This window comes from Pelmatolapia mariae, linkage group LG2 (genome assembly GCF_036321145.2).
Source record: "Pelmatolapia mariae isolate MD_Pm_ZW linkage group LG2, Pm_UMD_F_2, whole genome shotgun sequence".
NCBI lineage: Eukaryota > Metazoa > Chordata > Actinopteri > Cichliformes > Cichlidae > Pelmatolapia > Pelmatolapia mariae.
Genome location: NC_086228.1, coordinates 12,119,490 through 12,139,131, shown reverse-complemented (window position 1 = coordinate 12,139,131; position 19,642 = coordinate 12,119,490). Strand labels below are relative to the sequence as shown.

At 43.6% G+C, this 19,642-nt stretch overlaps 1 protein-coding gene across 1 annotated transcript in view; it reads right to left on the bottom strand.

The window, feature by feature from the left end:
- Positions 1 to 18,518, bottom strand: part of LOC134635610 (diacylglycerol kinase theta) — a 29,466-nt gene extending 10,948 nt beyond the window's left edge. Inside the window, exons 1-11 of the mRNA XM_063485008.1 lie at positions 17,084 to 18,518; positions 12,101 to 12,180; positions 7,590 to 7,689; positions 7,410 to 7,495; positions 5,673 to 5,798; positions 4,379 to 4,532; positions 2,924 to 3,001; positions 2,676 to 2,767; positions 1,623 to 1,837; positions 1,167 to 1,257; positions 941 to 995 (exon numbers count right to left, since the gene is read on the bottom strand). Coding sequence (XP_063341078.1) covers positions 941 to 995; positions 1,167 to 1,257; positions 1,623 to 1,837; positions 2,676 to 2,767; positions 2,924 to 3,001; positions 4,379 to 4,532; positions 5,673 to 5,798; positions 7,410 to 7,495; positions 7,590 to 7,689; positions 12,101 to 12,180; positions 17,084 to 17,309 — 1,303 coding nt within the window. The 5' untranslated portion in view covers positions 17,310 to 18,518. The remainder of the gene's footprint in view (positions 1 to 940; positions 996 to 1,166; positions 1,258 to 1,622; positions 1,838 to 2,675; positions 2,768 to 2,923; positions 3,002 to 4,378; positions 4,533 to 5,672; positions 5,799 to 7,409; positions 7,496 to 7,589; positions 7,690 to 12,100; positions 12,181 to 17,083) is intronic.
- Positions 18,519 to 19,642: the final 1,124 nt, after the last annotated feature.

Here is a 19,642-nt window from a genome sequence, read left to right as displayed (position 1 = left end):
TAAAAAAATGTAACAGCAGAAATCAGAGTTTTGTCTAAACACGATTAAAACAACATCATGCTGCTAACTGTGCTAATGCTACCAAACATGTTTGTGATTATTTCTGATAAATGTAGCAGAGTTGGTAAAAAAAAAATGTAGAGTAGATTCAAAAAGTAAGTTGAACAAAAAACAAAAGAAAATCAAAAGCTGTATTGGGTGTGGCTTAAAGGCCATCTCAAAATAGGGGGCGTGGTCAGAAATGCACCAAATATGGGCGTAGCCTATTTGAAAAACTCTAGTTTAATAATGGTTTATTATTGGTTGTACAAAGTAAGATTTAAGTAAGATTGTAAGACCTGATTACATTCATATTATATATTATATTATAATATATTAATCGGTGACTTTAATTTTTTTTCTCACCATAAATAAATTTCCAATCTAAACTATCTGCGATTAAAATTTTACCCTTGCAATTTCTGACCTTCATACTGGTACTCTGGTGTAAAGTTTCACCAGAAATAAGTATTAAATAAAAGATTGTAGCTGTACAAAGGTGTGGCTCATACATCAGAATGCTGAACTCTATGAAAAGCTTGAAATCAGTGATTGTTTTTCCAGACAAATCTTTTTTTTTTTTACTTAAATCTATGAATGGTTTTTATTAATAGTGATAATAAAATAAGATTTAAAACAGGAAATCTGTACAAGAACAATATGGTTCCTGTAGTTGGTCCTGCTTGGTCGAGCTGTAGAAAAGAGGCCTGTGTTTGAGTGATAAACGATGTAATAGGGACATATGCATAACACCGCATCATCATCGTGTCAGCATTAATATGTGCTCTACCGCAGTGCTCATACTCGTTTTCCAGGTCAGCTGCAGGTTGGGTTATTTTTCTTCACATGATTTCAGTCACCAAAATGTGATTTTGTTTTTCCTCATGCAGGTAGTTCTCACCTTGCTTGCTGCTCATGCAGACCTCCAGCAGAGAGAATTTTGATAGATCTTCCTCCTGAAACCGCACATATCATCGACACCATCAGATGACTTCACTGTGGTTTCAGGGCTGAACTTACATAAACAGCCCAAATTGCAGATTGAAGTATAAACTGCTCAAATGTCCTGCTCATGTTCATTCAGGCATTAATATGAGCCTGGACTCGTCTAACACTTGTAATTTTACCTGTCTGTCCAGCTTACTGAGGACCTCGGCGAGGACCGAGGACGTCGTGCTGCTGTCTGAGACGGAAACCGAAATGAAAGCAACGCCTGACCTGAAACACAAAAACAGTTAGTGAGCAAAACCTGACAAAAACCAGGGACTCTGTGCGTAACGGGTGGACGTAGCTTCCAGGTTTGATGGGCTTAAATATGCATTAAATCCAATGACCTGCAGAGGGCGACTCCTCTGGCTGCAAACAACTGTGGTCGTACACGTTTATGGTCTCATTAGTCATTAGTTTGAAGGACTATATACAGGACGATGATCATGTCAGAAATTTTGATTCAATCAAAGTGGGCGGGGCTACCTCGTGATTCAACCAGTGGGTGCCATCACAGTGGCTACATTCATCTCTTATACACAGTACGTGACAAAAGGTTGCTTTCTTGTGGTGGACAGAGTCCTGACTAAACTCACCTGGGCCAGTCAGTGTACACCTTGATGACCTCAGTGACTCGTGGTTTTGCCCTCAGCAGCCACGAGTCGCCTCCGTCCTTCAGCGAGTTCCTGTTGTCCGGGCTGCCGTTACGGTTCAGGATGTCGTCGCTGTGCAGACGCTGCAGGCCGCCGATTTCATGCAGCTCGAAGTCCTGAGGGTCGTCGGGGAGGTAGAAGGCCCTCAGCGCCGCCTCCTGCAGGACAACACAGGTTTGTTTTTGTTTTTTTAAATGCCTAAAAAAATTATATTTTTTTTAGGCATTTAACTCACTTTCTAGTTTACAGTCTTCATTTTGGTTTTAATTTGTCACTACTTGAAAGCCTTACTCTTTAGCTCATAATCTTTTTTCATATTCTCAATTATTGCTGTACCTAATGTTGACTTTTCATTTGACAGTTATGAATTTTATTTATTTAATTTATTTTACTTAAGATTTAAAATCTGAACTTTGACCGTTCTCCTGTTTTTGGGACAAAATTTAAACTTTTTTAAAGAATTCTTACTTTTTTTAATCAAAGAAATTTGACTATTATTTTTAGTTTTATCGTTTGTCATCTTCTAATTTATTGATTTGTTTTTTTCTTTTAAGTTTGAGTCAAATTTTGATTTGTTTTTATTGTAACTTATTGTTAATTTGTATACGAAAAGTTTTTAAACCCTTTACTCCATAATTTTGACTTTACTCATAAGTTTGGGGGTTTTAAGCCTTTCATATCTGTGACTATTTAATTATGTAAATCCTGGTTTTTCATTTCATAATCTTTCCTTAATTAATATTCGAATCCAACCAAGGTCAAAGTTAGACACAGTCTTACTGAGAAGCAAGATTAGTCACGGTGTTCGGGATATTCCTCTGACACCATTCTGTGTCATATTACTAAAAATAGCTTTTACAGAATTATAGCTCACTGCTTTTATTTTGAAAGTTGTGTTCCATGAAAGTTGTGTGAGATTTCGGTGGTAAAAGAGGTAGTAGTACCTGTCTTGGTGTGTGTGTGTGTCAGGTTTTTGGGAGGAAGCAGAGCCCTTACCACCACTTCCTCATTCTTTGTGATTGAGACCAGTCGGAAGAAACCGCGCTTGACTGCATCGTCGCCATCAAACACCTTGAGAAACTGTTTACCTGTGGGTCACAGTAAACAAACCAGACACAACCAGATGTGACTGCAACATCTGCAAGCAGAAATGTTATTCCACAGCTGTATCGTCCACCAGTCGGTCATTAATAAAACCTCTGAAACACAAAGGGAGCTCGTATACAGACATACGGTGAACCGACCTGACTCTGAGGCAGCCGGCTGACCGTCTTTGGATGCTGGCGCTGCTGCAGCAGAGAGATCAGCATCATCGCAGTTATCTGATGGAAACATGGAGGAAAAGAGCCGGTCAGGTGAGACAGTTTACTGGAGACAGAACTTCCTGATCAGATTTCAACAAGCTGGAACAACCTGAAACGGACACAGATCAGCAGCTCACCTTATTCTCATTTAGAGCCTGACGTCTGAAATCTTAGTTTGTGGATTTGTCAATGACTAGAATATCACCAGCCAAGAAAGAAAAAGACAAACGTCTTTAAAATCACTGTGAGGAGGCCGCTGTGTCTGTCTCAGCTCCATGTTTATTATTTCACCCCCTGTTAGTTGTTGTTTGACTTTATTTGTCAGCACCTTCCAAACAGGTGCATCAACTCAAAGCATCAACAATCAATTAAAAAATACAAAAGGTCTCTGACAGCACCACAGCTGTCTCTCTTATCACAACAGTTGGTGTTTCAGTGTAGAAACACAACACCAATCACCACAAAGTAATGATGTGTAAATCTCATAGACACATATTTTATTCACAATTGAACAAATGTTTAAACTGAGAGATTTCCCAAAAATTCTAAGCTCAATTTGAATTTGAAACGTGTCTCAAAATGTTGGTACGCGGCAAGAAAAGGCTGGAAACGTAAGTAATACTAAAAAGATGAACTGGCAGCAGGTCAGTCACATGATCGGGTATAAGAAGAGCATCTTAGAGAGGCAGAGTTTCTCAGAAGTAACGATGGGCAGAGATTCACCAACCTGTGTGTTTTAGCTCATATCTTATTTTTCTGTTTACACATTTGATATGTTTTCTGTGTTCTATTGTGAATAAAATACAGATTTTAAAATCATCAAATTCTGTATTTAATTTACAGCGTCTCAACTCTTTCTACAAACAGAGTAGAAAAGTGAGTTCAGATATTGTGAGACTTTAAAGATCGTCTGGAGGATGAAAATGAACTCTTGTTGTTCCTGACTTTGCTGCCTTTTTTCACGGGCAGCCTCCTGCGCTCTGACTTTGTTTTGTTTTGCTTTTAAGAGTTTTATTTTGGAAGAACTTTCTGGAAAACAGAAACACCCTGAAGTGTTTTTGTGATTTGGCCCTTTGAAACCTGCAGGGGCTCGTGTTTCAGCTCTCGGCGTTTGGATGTTTGTCTGCACTGTTCACATCCTGACTTCTTTAAAAAACATCTTTTTTCAGTTTCACAGCTCAGATCAGCAGTGAAGCTGTCAGGAAACGAGCCGAGTGTTTGCGGTTCACACAGTTTGTGTCAGTAGCGTCAAAGGATGTGGTCTGGAGGAGCATGTGTGTGTTTGTTTCACTCCTGCTGTGCAGACCTGCCTTCCATTAACTCCCGATGATGTAAATCTTTATTTTTTTTGAAATGTGAACGTTTTCTGTAAGGCGGGGTTCACTGTGTGCATACCCAGCTCGTGGCTGCAGCTCTCAGCGATGCGGTAACAGTGCATCTTGCTGAAGTTTCTGGAGTCGAGGCGGACACAGGCCGGATGCAGCAGCATGCAGCGCAGACGTCCCAGAGTGCACTCTGCCGGCACGCCGAGGTAACATGCCGCATGGCTCTGCAGGCGGGAAAGCAACATGTCACTTTACACACACAAAGCTCAGGGAAGTGAAACATCATGTAACACCCGTGATCTCAGAGTTTTATCAGCCTCATCGTCTGAGGGTGGAAGACGAATCCAAAACCTGCAGTTCCTCTAACGCCCACAAGGGGCTCCAGCAGCGAGTCAGTCCCCACAGACTCCATGTTAAAACTTTACAGCAGAAATAGACACGTTTACAGCCTGATACACACACTGCTTTAGTATCTGTAGGTAATCCCCCCTTCATAACACCTGTAGAGTGTTAAAATTTACATTATTAGGGGCGTGGCCTCTTTGACTGACAGTTCAGCTAGCTGCTAGCAAGGCTTCACCTGAACTGCACCTCTGGACTGTGTTTGTGCTGTTGGAGCCTTTTGGAGCATTTCTAAGTAATTAAATTAGGTTGATAACCAAGCTAGTTAGCATTAGCTGGTAGTTTAGCTGATAACGCATGCCACCCTCTGATCCAAATATGGGTGCTCTTGGTTCCCAAAGAGGTCACAAAAAACTACAGCTGAAGTTTCATATTGAGTCCAGAAACTTATATATACAGTCTAAGGCACAGGTGTCGAACTCCAGGCCTCGAGGGCCGATGTCCTGCAGGTTTTAGATCAGAACACAGCTGATTTAAATATCAAATCACCTCCTCAACATGTCTTGACGTTCTCCAGAGGCCTGGTAATGAACTAATCATTTGATTCAGGTGTGTTGACCCAGGGTGAGATCTAAAACCTGCAGGACACCGGCCCTCGAGGCCTGGAGTTCAACACCCCTGGTCTAGGGGGTAATCTGTGGATCTGTGGAGACTCAGGAATCACCTTTACTTGTTAACAGTTTCTGTATCATCAGGACCAGAGACAGCTAAATGATCTCAAAGAGGTTCAATTTAAATTTAGGAAGAGAATAGTCTGGGAATGCAGGGACTCCAGTTAGCTGGGGTGAAGCTTTAAACCTTAATGGAATTTAATTCATCAACTGTACAGGTGTCATGAATGGACTGGAGCCTCTGCTGGACGTTAGAGGCACTGCAGGTTTTAGCACTTGAGCTGCTTGAAACCCAACCTAAACCCCACCCTAGAGGAAATCAACGCTGACACATTCTTCGCTGATTCTCACCGTGATGCCGCACCACTCGCACCTCATCCCTGCCAGGACGTCAGACGACCCGCACGAACGCCGGCAAACCTCACACCTTGCCGCTGACGCCAGGTTTCCCTCCCTCCAGTGGTGGTGGAACGTATCCTGGAGCAGAAAGAAAAGAAGACCGCCAAATGAGTTTCAATCCAGCGCTAAATATAGTCCCCATCAGCCGCAGCTAATTGAGGAGGATGTAAAAATGAAATGTCATATTTGTGAGGAGGAAAGCACCGAAAAAGAAAAGTGCACTGTGTGAATAAATGGGCTGAAACCCGACGACAGCTTCCCGGGGTTGTTGTCAGCCTGTCTGCCATCATCAGCTCTGCAGGAGATCAGCTTCATGCTTTTTACTTTTTATCCAGACTGTGAGCGATCGATGGGCTTTGATCGAGCTACACACACTGAACCGACGGCAGACATCCTCATTGAAGTGTCTTACAACGTCTTTGATTAAAGTCAGACTGACTGGACCTGATCAATATCACTACATCACAGAGCCCAGTTTCTATTGTAGACTAGCTGCACAGTGGGCGCTACCTACATTTCAAACTATGGAAAATTTGTTAGGTAGGAATTCAGTTATCAATTATTTTTGTTTTTGTTTTTTAAGGTGGAAATAGCTACCATCTCATCTCATGCACATCGGTATTACACTGCAGTATTCACAGCAGTTTTTATCACAAAGTCTGCATTTGGTGACACTTCCCTTTCCTTTAGTGGAAAATACTGATGCATGAACTTTCTCAAGCCCCTGCTCTTCAGTTCAAGGAGTGACTGATCGTTTTCATTGTTGTCACAAAAAATGGTGTCACAGATGCCGGAGGACAGAGCGCCCCTGCCATGCGCCTGTTTTTTTTGGTAGCCTCGCGTGCATGGCGAGGGATGAAGCGTGAGAGACAAGGTCATTGCAGCACATTTCAGTGATCGCTCAGTGCAGGAGCACAGAGATGGAGAACACTGATGCAGAACACTTTGAAACGACCACCACCAACTGCTTTATTTCCTGTTTGTGTTTTTAACTGAGTTAGACACAGTTTCAGGTTTGCACAATCACCAACCAAAACCGCGAGATGAGTGGACGCTGAGGGTTCAGCTGGCGCCAGAGAGCAGCAGGTACTATATGAGAGAATAAATTCAGAGGCCTTGTGTTACTTCTAACAAAGTCAGTATTTTAAAAAGAAATACAATAAAATCTACAATAAAGTCGTCATAGCTATGGACGTGAGGGATCAGAATAAACTATTAAAATACCTAAAATAATTAATTTGATCGATATGCCACACGGCTCACTGATGGATCACGTAGCTGGAGTCTCCTCTAAGCTACTTCCAGCAGTCATGCTTCACAGCTCGCTGAGCTCAGCTGCATCTTCCACCTATAGAGCCTGCCCTCTGGTGGTGTTTTTGTGCATTACAACATAACACACGGCCTTAACACAGCATCTCTGTGCCAGTTAAGAAGAGCCCGTTTGTTAACCAAACTGACTGAACTTCTCTGGTTCAGCCCGTTTATGATCTGATTGTGAATGTCACAGAGAAACTCCTCATCTTCAGTAACATTTCTGTGTCACTGTGTGCGAGTTTAGGCACAAGAAACATGAGGCAGTAGCGCCCCCATGAGGTCAGACTGAAAACTGTAGCATTGGCCTCCGTAGTTTGAGTCCAGCTTACTGTTGGAAACACTTTATGTTTATACTGATATTTTTTAAAGCGATACCTGCTCCAGAATCCCGTCCAGGTGGCAGCTGCGACAGTCGGCACAGGTGAAGATGGCACAGTCGGCGTGGACATGCAGCTCACACACTGAAACACACACACGCAAACACACACACGCTAATAAAAAAATCACTCATGAGATTTAATCCACTGGTCTACTTGGTGATGGTGCTGGTCTGACCTTCGCAGCGCAGCGCCGTGCTTCCCTCTGTTTGTTTCCTGCAGACGCAGCAGAAACGTTTCTTCTGACCGGCGGGACCGAAGCAGTGAGCCACCGGCACCTGCAGGGGGCAGCAGCAATGTATGTTAACAAACAGACAAAGTAAACGCAACACTGAGCCTCCAGCCTATTGGCTGTCCATGAATACAGAGCTTAATTAAAAAAACAAAACCCCAAAAACAAAACAGCACATTGCTCCTGCTGCTCCAAACAGTCTGTAAATCTGTATTGCTCCTCTGATGAAAATAGTCCCCATCAAAATACAGCTGTTGGCTGCAGTTTTTATGTTGACTTACAGATGTTACTGTAAATATCATGGCTGTTATTTGTTGTTGTTGTTGTAATTGCCATGTTTGATCCAATGACCTCTCTTCATTTCTTAAAAAGAAATGATTAAATGCATTTTATTGCTCTGTTTTTCCTTCACTTTAACGCTCCTCGCTCAGTGTCGCTTGTGTACTTTACTGTAATGACCGAGTGGAAATGTTTATAATGAATAAAGAGACCGTCAGGACAGAGGGATCTGTTATAGTTTTGCATTTTTCCAAATCCTTTATTTATAATGAGCCACCACTGAAGCAGCATGACAGGTTATGTAAGAAGATAACATTCAAACATGAGGGGCAGAGTGAAGGCCTGCAGCTGCATCACATCCAAGAGAGCCAAACACCCCAGAACGAAGTGAATGCAGCCGTATGGCAGCTCACAGTGTATTTACATTAAGTTTGAATTCTATTCCACGAATGTGCTTTAATCATTTACTTACACATTATCTTGTTATTAGTGTGTGCACACTGATGTTTATATATTACATTTTTTAGAGCTTTATTTAACTTTTGCCCCTGAAAAGCCGTGGAGCTGGGAAGAGATGTCGGAGACATTAATGATAACTAATGCTTAACGGTGTCCCACAAGGCTCAGTTATGGGTTCAGTTGTTTTTCCAGTTTTTATATTGATGACACTGTGTTATGTAAAGTTATACGCAGATGATACCATATTATTTTGTTATGCTGATTCAGATGATCTTAAACTTGTACCGAATGTACGTAAAACCACATTTCTGTTACTCTCCTATGGCACATCTCTACTGTTCGACATTTTATTATCGAGAGAAATACAAGTTCAGTTTTATGCAACAGCGCCTTTCTCAGGAAGAGGACCTCAAACAAAACCAGGACTGTTAGAAGGACAGTTTTACCCAAATTTAGAAGTAAGAAACTAGTGGTCATCCAGACCTTCATGTCTTTAAGACGTCCCTGTAGTAGTAACTAATTGACTTGTGTCAGATGACGTCATAGATGAATATAACTGGTTATCATCTACATAGAAATATATAGTTTTCTAATAATATTACATTAGGGAAGCATGCATAAAGTAAAAAGTTTGGCTTCAGCACAGACCCTTAGGTGATTGAGGAAATCTCCCAACAAAATTTGCATGCAAAATACCAGGAAGTATCCCATAAATACAATTCAAACCAGTACAGTGCGTTTCCTTTAATGCTAATTGTGTATTCCAATTTCTTCATTAAAATGTTGTGACCAGTAACATCAAACACTGCACTGAGCACAGACACGAGTCGACTATCAGAGGCGATAAGAAGATCATGATGATACTTGTCACGTAGGAAACCTCTGAGGGGCCCTGCTGCCTTCAGGTTTTGGTTTCTGTAATAATAATCTGGGAACTGTCCATCATATTTCTGTAAGCTGAGTGTTTTGGTGTCCAAACCTCCAAACTGGACTTCCTGGATCACACTTCAGTGTGTCTAGTGAAAGTATGTTACCTGAAGCACCACACAGACCACACTCTGAGCTGTTGTTTTCCATTTGTGTTTTGTTTGCTTCTTTTTGTGCCGCGCTGTTTTTGTGCTTATAATGGAGCTGCTGCTTGTCAGGTCGGAGGGTAGAAATACTGAACGCTCTTTAGTTAAACCTGACCCAAGAGCTGCCTGAGCAATAATAAGGAGCCTGAGGATATTTCACATTAAAAGCAGGTGAGGAGAAAACACCACTGCTGCCGCCTGCTCGTGTTTATTGCAGGGCTATTGATCGGTGCAGCAGTTAGTCAAGCTCAGTGATCAGTGCTGTGCTGATCGATAAACATCGTGTCGGCGTGTGTGGAGCGTTTCAGCGAGGCGGCAAAAGTGAAGGAGACAATAAAAAGAAGGGCTGGAGAGCAAACTGTGAAGCTGACAGAACAAAGCATGTCTGCTGCTTTCATTTTATAACTTTGTTGGCTGATTATGTCTGGTTTGTTCTGCTGGGTAGAGTTTGTTCACTCACCATGGGCCATTTCTATAATGTCACCTTCACTGGAAGCACAATTATCCACTTGTTTCAGTGCAATGAAGTCTCTGCAGCTTTTCATTTCTTACAATACAGAGTGATAAAGTCCACAGCAGAAGCTAAAGCCATGCTCTGATTTGGTTTCTAAACTGTTATTTACAGTAAACAGACTCTTTGAGGGCTCTGAATGTCACTTAGATCCTGAGACAATGACAGGCATACTTAAAGAGTGGACAGGTGATCTGTGAGAGGTTCAGGTCCGGATTTGAAAATAAGCATTTTGTTTCAACCCTAACTCACAAAAATTGCCTCATAAAATTAACTCAAGGAATGCAAGCAGGTGGCACTATGACACCGTGTGGTGCTTGTGAATTTGAGTTGCGCAGGAGAACAGCGTTGATGCTAGTTATGCTGCTTGGAGCAACTCACCTGGAGTTTTTTTTTCTTTAGTCCTGATTAAAAAGTTATGGTTGAAGATACAAAGTTGGCTTTTACTCTTCTGCTTGTTGGCAAATGAGAACACTTTTTGTTTTGATCCAGATATACCTCTGTTTTTATTTTTAAGGATAATTAGCATAACAAGCTAGCTGTTAGCTAAGTGCTAACAGCTAGCTAAGTCCTGTTAGCTAAGTGTGTAAATTCTATTTGTTTTCTTTTAAGTGCTGTATTATTTTTTTTATTTATTTACTTGTGAGCTTAGAGTAGGATGGAAGTACTTCTAGGTACTAAGTAAGCTAGGAAGTAAGTTTAATGTACTGTACAAGCGGTCTTTGTATAAATCATATTGCAACCATGTTTTGTAACAATGAGTTGCATTCTCGCAATTCAGTAAGTGGTGGATTCATGTGGCTGCTGTTCACAATCGAGAAAATGTGAATTAACACAAATGAAATTGTGCGAGTAAGACAAATTAATCCACCTGTGATGCAGGAAAGTTTCCAGCCTACTTACAAGTGAAGCTGCGTTGCTTCTGGACAGATTAACTTATGAGAGCTCAATATAACACACTACCTGGGTAGTACTGCTAACAATAAACGCTATACACACACACACACTCCACACACCTGAACTGAAGAGACTCTGAACCACTTGAATGTGCAGACTGACAAACATGGACTGCTGGAAATCCTTATTGTGAAATATTAAATTACTGTTAGTTTAAATAAATATTTGAACTATTCTTTTAGCTGCGAACACAAAGCCAAAGATCCTAACTTACTCTACGCTGTAGCGGTTAAGTATACCGTGTAACATCAGCTTATTAGTCTTATTGTGGCTTACAGTGTGATTTAGTCTCCTGTTTGCACAATTACATAAAAGTCAGTTCTCACTTAGAGGTTACAATAAAGCCACTTTCGCAGCTGAACTTTTCAGGACACATTTGTGAGAATCAGACTGGAATATTCTCCAGTTTTCCTCGCTCACATGCAGCAGCGAGCAGGAAATAGTCCTCTTCAGATGCTTTCGTGTTACTGGAAATATTCTGTGCGGTTTAGATGCGGGTGGATGCATGGGTGTAGTGTGCAGGAGGCAGCGCACATGGCGCCTACTTGCTACAAGTAAATGCACCAGACTCTCAGCTGAGCACATCAGCATAATTGCATTTGGACCGGGGAGCTGGTCGGTTAAAGGCCGGCTGATGTCTGATCTGATCGTGTTTGCATTCTCGTTCTCTGATGGGTAATGCCTAAAGAAGTTCAGCCCTGCAAGGTGTAAAAATAAACCCCATCCCATCACGTCTGGGGATCCCTGCCTTCGTCCCATTGGCTCCCAGATTGGGGTCCAGAGATTAAAGTAAAGGTGTTTCCTCACCTGCAGTGTTTAGTCTGTTTAAAATGGGTGCGAACCAAAACAACCACACTGAGACATTTTGGAGGAGATGGTCTCAGTGCGGTTCCAATCCGAACCAACTACCACGTGTATGTTACAGAAAACATCCTGTAGCAACGTTTGCTTTGTATTCTCAATGCAGGAAGGTTTTATAGATGTGCAAATGTCTGTACGGACTAGTAACTGGCAGTGAAATCAATGTAAATTCTCTGTTTTCTCACACAGCACCTTCCTCCTGTTTTTACTCTTGTTGCTCCCACTCCAGACACATCGGGCCAACATTGTCCCGTGTCTGTAGTGACGCATTTTGGTTCATTTGGAGTTTGGAGCATGAGCGTATGTTGGATACTCACCTGGACCAGAGACGGAGTCATGGAGGAACAAACCTTCCGCAGCGTCTTCAGGCATTTTTCGTGACACATGAAGTTACACACTGAGGAGGAGACAGAGGAGCACAGTCAGAGACCATTAACACTGTCGGGGTTTCTCTCGGCTTTCTGAGTTGTTCTTAAAGAGATGCTTTTTCTTATGATATTTTGCGTGTATACGTGAATCTCTGCATCTCAGTTTACCACAGTGTTTCTCTGGTAAACTGACCGTGTGTGCAGCAGGCATTAACACAAATACAGCCATCGCACAAACATAAAAAAAAAAAAAGCACGGCATGAATTAAACAGGTACAGATTCAAAGAGTTTCAGTGCAATTTTGCAAACCATCACTTTCACCTGGAGTACGATTTTCTTAATTCATTACAGCTGACGTTACCTCCAGCACACCTCGGGGGTTTCTCAGAGAGCAGCTCGGACATGCAGGGTACCGACACTTGTTTCTGTTCCTCTGCCTGACTTTGAACTGGCGCCTTTTATTGATACTATGATACGATACCTATCTCACAGTCAGACAAAGCGGCACCGAACAAAAAGACTGATTTTATCTTCAGATTGTGACGCTTGGAGTGGGTAAAAAGTTTAAAAAAAAATCAGCACAGTATCGTGATATTTTGTCATATTGTGTGGATAGATGGACACCAAATGATAAAACTACAAACAAGAGGGCTCGTCTCATGCACCAGTGTCCTGAGATAGCCTTACGTCAAACTGCCACAACTGAAAAACCATCCAAAGCTGGACACGCTGAGCTCGACGAAGACAAGTCTGAATTCAGAGCAGCTAACAGCTCATCACGCGAGTAAAAACAGGACGGCGACCTCCTTCCTTCTATAAACTCGGTCTGTTTGTGCTTGACAATTTTTAAAGCAAAAAAATAACTGACAGTATTGCAATCGTACAGTGATAGTGTCCCATCGTGGGGTGTCTGGTGATTCCCATCAGTAAAAAGTTCATTTGGTTTTTTTTAACCTAACTTAAATTTGTTTTTCAGGCCTCAAATAACCTCGTGGATATCTCCTGATGTTATGAGAGCTCAAAAATGCTGAAAACAATTAAAAAAATCATCAAATCTGGACCGTCTGTGTCCCTCACAGGCCCGCGACTCTGAAAATACTCACACTATGAGGGTAAACCTTTGCGCTGCTTTATTAAATAAGATATTGCACATAAAAAAACATCAGCTGATTCTGAGGGGGTCAGAGTTCAGGTACTGACTTGGATTTGCCTCCAAATTCAGCCGAGTTAAACGAAGTTAAACAAAAGGAGAAACCTTCGATCTGTTCTTGCTGATTTTACTTCCAATACTCCACCCGCCCATCCACCCCCCAGCCCTGCAGCACTCAGATAAGAACGCTTTCACTCGAGCGCCCGGTGGAAGAGAAGTGGCGTGGAGCCGTGACACCGTGAGAGCGAACAATAAAAACGTGTTTGGAAGAAGAAAGGAAGCTGTCAGCTGGATGACTGCTGGCTGCGTTTGCACCTCGTCTGCTCTCACTGTGTGTGCTGAAGTGACATTTAGTGAGTGTGCGTGTTGTTGCCTGTGCTGTCACACTGTGGTAAACCTCAAATGTTCACTCTGGCCAGTTTGAACAATAAAAGCCTGCTGCAGGCGAGCACGTCTGTGCACACCATCCAGACAACACGCACAGAGAGGCAGACCGAGGCCAGAGGAGATCAGTCAGGTTTTTCCTGTCCAGGAGCTCCGGCGGGTCATTAACAGGCCACATGAAGGCACTTTCTCACAGCCGGTGACTCAGCAATGACTGCTCAGAGTCCACGATATCACAGCTAAAACTTTAATGTGTTTGATGAGGAGCAGTTTGAATTTTTGATGATAATGTCAATCCAAACGTTCATACTTGAATCTTATCAGACAGTCGCTCTCTGCTTCCTGCAGCTTCACTGACTGATTTTAAATCAATCAGTTATTTTAAATGTTGGACAGACAAAAAAAACTTCTGCAGCCTGAACGTTTGATCAGTGTCCTGCTCTTTTATAGCTTTTCTATCTGTTCCAACAAACTAACATGGTAGCAGCCAAAAGGTCAAAGTTTAGGCTCCTGAATGCTGCGTGCAAACCTGTGTGTGACATCATGGTGGCTGCAGCCGTCTTTTATAAGAAGTCGGTGCTCGTGGCTCCTGGCGGTGCTGCCGCTGGAAACATGTAAATTACAGCAGTGCGTGATAAGCACGCGCAGCAGCTCTGGTCACAAAGGAACAGCCGGCGTCGCGGCCCCGTTTTTTCACCGAGATGCGTAACCAAAACGGGATCTATTCTGATCTGTACTCCTGTCCCAGCAGTGGCCGTTCCTGTTACACACAGTTTCTCATAATGAGCTCAGTGTATGTACAGTAATCCAGGCTGCCCTTTGTGCTCTGTGCTCACTTTGTTTTTTCTGCTTTTAGCTCACTCATTCAGCCGCCTGCTGCAGTCACAGCCGTAAACGGACATATATGGTATATAAGATGGATGTGGCCATTGTGACATCACCCTTCAGTTGGTGAAGTCCTGTTCTACAGCCATCTTGATGTTTTGAAACTGGCTGTGGCAAGCGAGGGGTAGATGTGACTGAGAAACCGAGTAAACCACACGCATCCTGCTCTCTGACTCTGATGGGACCCCACTTTACAAAATAAACTTCATGTTTTATTCAATAAAAGCTGAAAACAGTGACTGAGACAACAAACTCATCAGGAAAGAGTCCACTGAGGTTAAAGGTCAAAGGAGCCAAGCATCAATTTCCTTAAACGTCTACAGAGCTTTTTTTACCAAACAGATACGAAGAGGTCCTCTACGTTTGTTTAAATTTTACTCAACAAAAATGTTATTTCATGTCAACTTTAATTATTTATAATGACCCTGGATGTGATAAGACCACTGGTTGTTATGGAAACGTGCATTCAGTGACTGGTTGGCGGCGACTCCTGGAGGTTGCTGGCCCGTGCTGGGTGAAGCTGGATGATTTGTGTGGTTGCCAGCAGGTTTCACGTCCGTCTGCAAACGCTCGCCAACTACATGCCGAGCGGCAGTAAACAGAAATTAAAGTTGTGCCTCAGTGCTGAAGCCAACATGTTTGAAAAGGTGAGCTTTTATTCTGAAGGTAAACAGCCCGTGTTTCCTGTGTTCACAGTTTCCAGTTTCCTGCTCCTGAGCAGCTGGGCAGTGTTTATGCACAAGTCCGTCAAACAGTGACTGCAGCAATATCCTCGCAACCAAAGCAATCACAGCCAGGCTTTGGCCAACTGGTCGGAGAATACATGTTTTTCCCTAGCAACAGGTGGTTGCCAGGGGGTCACTGATTGGTCTGCAGCCCTGTGTGACTGAGGCTTCAGCCATCAACCACTCCACCGCTCTCCAAGCTTGTGTGACTGATGTCTTATTCATTTGATTGCACGCCATCACTGTGATTGTCACGCAGCCCCGCCCCCTCCCCACTGGCCATTAGAAGTCATGTCCAGGGCGCCGCTGTAGCTCACCTGATTGACCTTGTGACCTTGTGACCTCTATACTAAAGGCTAAGTCCACTCGGTTCACCTGTTAAATAAAGGTAAAGCTTTAGCATTTCTTTTTAAAATACTGTCTGTGGGGACCGGACAGCTCACTAGCACAGGGTGCTGCCCCTTTACCAGGCTTCTTGAAGCTGGCCATTCACAACACAGGAAAGGGCCTTAAAGTGACAGGATCTAAAATGGCATGTTTGAGTGCAAGTTTGGGATAATTATGGATTATTTTGAACTGTGGATCATATAAAGCTACCCAAGAAAAACTAAACAGAGCCAGACAGGAGCAGCGTTCCAGTTGTTCAAGCTGCTGCAGATGCTGGTACTCCAGGAACTCTTTATGCTGGGGGTTGACTGTATTTTATAAGCTCGTCACATATTTTCTTTGTAAAATTTAAAGTGACACGATGAGAACGTGCAGCGAGTAACCTGCTGAACGAATGAAGGCAAGTCTACAGGGTCACAGCAGAGGTACACAGATGTGTGAAGGAACCTTTGAGGCAGCACCTGAGTGAATGTGCTCCCATGACTGAAGCTTGGGAAACATGAAAATGGGCTTTTAACAACGCGGCGGCAGACGAGGCAATTTGATGACATCACTGGTTTGTGTTAATCCAAGTGACGGCTTAAAGAAGAAACGTTACGTAAGCGAGCAGAAGCGCTGCTGCACATTTTAATGCATCTGATGCTGCTTGTGATGAAGAGGATGGTCTCTGCTCTCACTCACACACAGACGCACAAATACACACACACACTCACACTCCTCCAACAACCAGCATCCCTGCCAGTCTCCTGTTGCCATGACAACCACAGGAAGTAAATCACGACTTGACTGAAGCTCCAATTGTGCCACAGACACTTTATGCCTCCTTTAGACATGCACACACACTTAAGTGCACACACATACACACTATGCAAAACCAGTGTGTTACTGGGCAGACTGAAGTGTGTTGGTGTGCTGGATGTACTCTCTCTGATTCTCCTCCCAATTCATGATTAAGATGTGTCGAAAGGAAAGGAAAAGAGGAGGCAAGGAGAAGGAAAGGAGGAGGCAAATGAACAGGAAAGGAAAAAAGGGAACACACGGGCCCTGTGTTGGTTAACTGCAGATGTTGCATGTTTTGGTGCATGCAGACAGACTTTTAGAGCAACCACACATTATCCTGTAAAAGTTTCCAGCTGCAGCCTGAGGTCGGACTGGGATACGGTCTGGGATCCAGCCAGCCTGGGATCCAGCCTGGCCTCCTCAGGCGGATCAGCTCCGTGTCCGGGGCAGGTATCGGTGTAAGTCGGGTTCATCACGTTGTTAAACACACCTCAGCTCAGGCTTGGTTCGGTTCCCGCGGGGAGAACCGGATGTGCGCTTGCGAAGCTCAGGAGCTGAACTTTGATCTCGTGCATAAATAATGACCCCGATAACCAAACAAAGCATATTTGCTGTCTTACCTTCACACAAGAAGCCGATGATCCCCCAGATGAAGTCGCTGCAGCTGTGGCAGAAGGTAGGTTTGGTCAGGGTGACTTTCTTAAAGCAGTGACCCGGTGCAGAGCTCTGGTACTTGGACCGGAGTCCGGGGGACTGCTGCGCCCTCTTCTTCCCGGCCAGCGGGCTCGCTGTCCGGCTCTCTGCGGCATCAGGGTCCGCCGGTCTGGGCCGGCCGGAGTCCGCCATGTCCTCCTGCCCGCCCTCTTATAAAAACTTCCCAACAGCAGGGCGACAACACGGGGTTCAACAGCGGTAACTCCTGGTGCCAAAAGGGCTGGATTTCTAGGAAGTAGTTCACCCGTAGTGGAGAGACATCCCACCGGGCCAAACACAGCGGCGCAGCCCGGCAAAGGGCGCCGTGCTCGGTGTGTGTCCTGGACTTTCCCCCTCGCTCTGGAAGATAATTATCCAGGTCCTAAAACACACAACAGGCCACCAGTTCACGGCTCTGTGATCCAAACGAGGTCAGTTTATGGCGATTGTGACGTCGGTGTCGCCCCGTGGAGGGTCGGTCATCGCACCGGCTGGAGCCAGCGGTGCTGCCCGGCGGAAAGGGCGCCGAGGTCGGTGTGCTGTCTGAGAATCCCGCCTCACAGGCTCGTTAAAAAACAAACTCCCTGCACATTTATCGACCAGCCACTCTCCCAAAATACACGACAGCTGTTCCAGTGAGATATTAATGCTGGATTTTCGATCCTTTTCGACGGCGTCTGCAGCTCTCGATCCCCGCGATCAGAAAGACCCTCCGCCCGGAGACAGCGGTGCCACCCAGCGGCGCAGCGCGGAGGACAGGGCGCCCTGCTCGGCCACTTCCCCGAAGCTCCCTGCTAAGGAAGGTGGATGAATAAATGATGAAATATCGATCGGGCAGAACTGGATGCCGAGTGTGTCCGCAGCAGCGTGAAGTCTGTGAAATGGATGGGTGATCTTTTCAGTCTCAGCGATCACTCAGCCAGCCAGGCACCCCCAAAACAGCCGGTCCAAGCCCGCAGAAAGACACGACAAATCGGTCGAAAAGAAGTCCAAAAAGCGCCTTAGTACTGGAGACCGACGATAATCAACAAGTGTGAAGTCCCCCTGACGGGGGGGCTGCTTTCATTTCGGGTTTCTTCTTCCTTTTCCGAGGCTGATTCTTCTTCCGCGTCAGTCTCCAACACTGATTTACTCCTCCTCCTTGCGCTTCATCCCCTTCCCTAGTCTCCTTCGCTTCCTCCCTACCTCCTCATCACAGAGGCTCTTCCCTGTCTCACTGAATGACGGTTTCCTAAAAGCATTTATTTCTTATCGCATTTCCTTCCCCCTGATGCTTTTTCCTTCCTCTTTTTCTTTACTCTCTTCCTCAGTCTTTCACGTTGAGTAGTTTATGAGAACGAAACATGCAAAGTGAAAGTCTGTGATCAAATTTCGGCTTCAGTGTCTCCTCACTGAAGGCTTGATTCTGAAACATCTGATTTGATGTGGTGCAAAAGTTTTAAAGTTAAAGTAAAGAAGCTGCAGGTGAACAAAAAAATCAAGATTTAGAGAACCACAGAAAATATTAAAGAACAAAATAATGAAGGCTGCAGTGTACCGCACTGCTTCATAAAGTGACGGCGGTGGCAAAAAGTAACTATTTGTAATTTTCAGCAATTAAATCTGGTTACTTACCAAAATAAGAGTTTAATTTTTTTTTTAACATCAAATCAAATGAAACTTATAGTTAAATATTCTGAGCTGGTTGTAGACCATTTTCATATTTAAAAGACTCAGTTGGTGAGAGATTCTCTCTTTCAGCTTAAGGTGGTTTAATTAAATTCAGTTAATTTGTAAAAGAAGCCAACATCTTAGTAATCTCACAAATACATCTGAGAATCTCTGTCTGTGTTCATCTTTGCTCTCTTTGCTCTCAGCAAATTCTCATGTTTTTGTAGAACAAATGTAAGATTCCAAATGACAGCAGGCAAGGCACTGCTTTAAAAAGACACGAGGACAACATTTAATCTTATTATTGTAAATTTGTTCAACCAGACATTTTCCCCCATCAGCTCTTTCCACCTATACACATTTATAAGAAAAGGTTGTCTGGGCATGACAAGTGACTAAACATGGAGGCAGTGTTTTTACTGTTGCATAACATTTATACAAGTTCATTAACATCAGACCCAGGGACTGTGAGGCTGTTATTCACTGTCATTTACTGCACACCTGAAGTAAAAGTGAGTTTTAAACCTCACTCTGGAGCACGTTTCATTCAAGGTGTTCACTCTGAATGACATTACACTGCAGTAAAGGTATTAATGATATGAAAATCTTATATGGTGGAATATGCATCGCTGAAAACAGGAGTGCATTTACTTTAATATTTTAATGACATTTTGTGGGTTGTGTACGTTTGCTTCATTGGAATAACTGTAGCAGAGGAAGGAGGTGATGACTCCCATCCTAAATTAACTGACTCTTGATGGAGAGATGGATCCTGGCCAAAGGAAGAACTGTCTTTTAAATGAAGAAAAACTGGGCTGGTATCAGCAGAAGCTCCA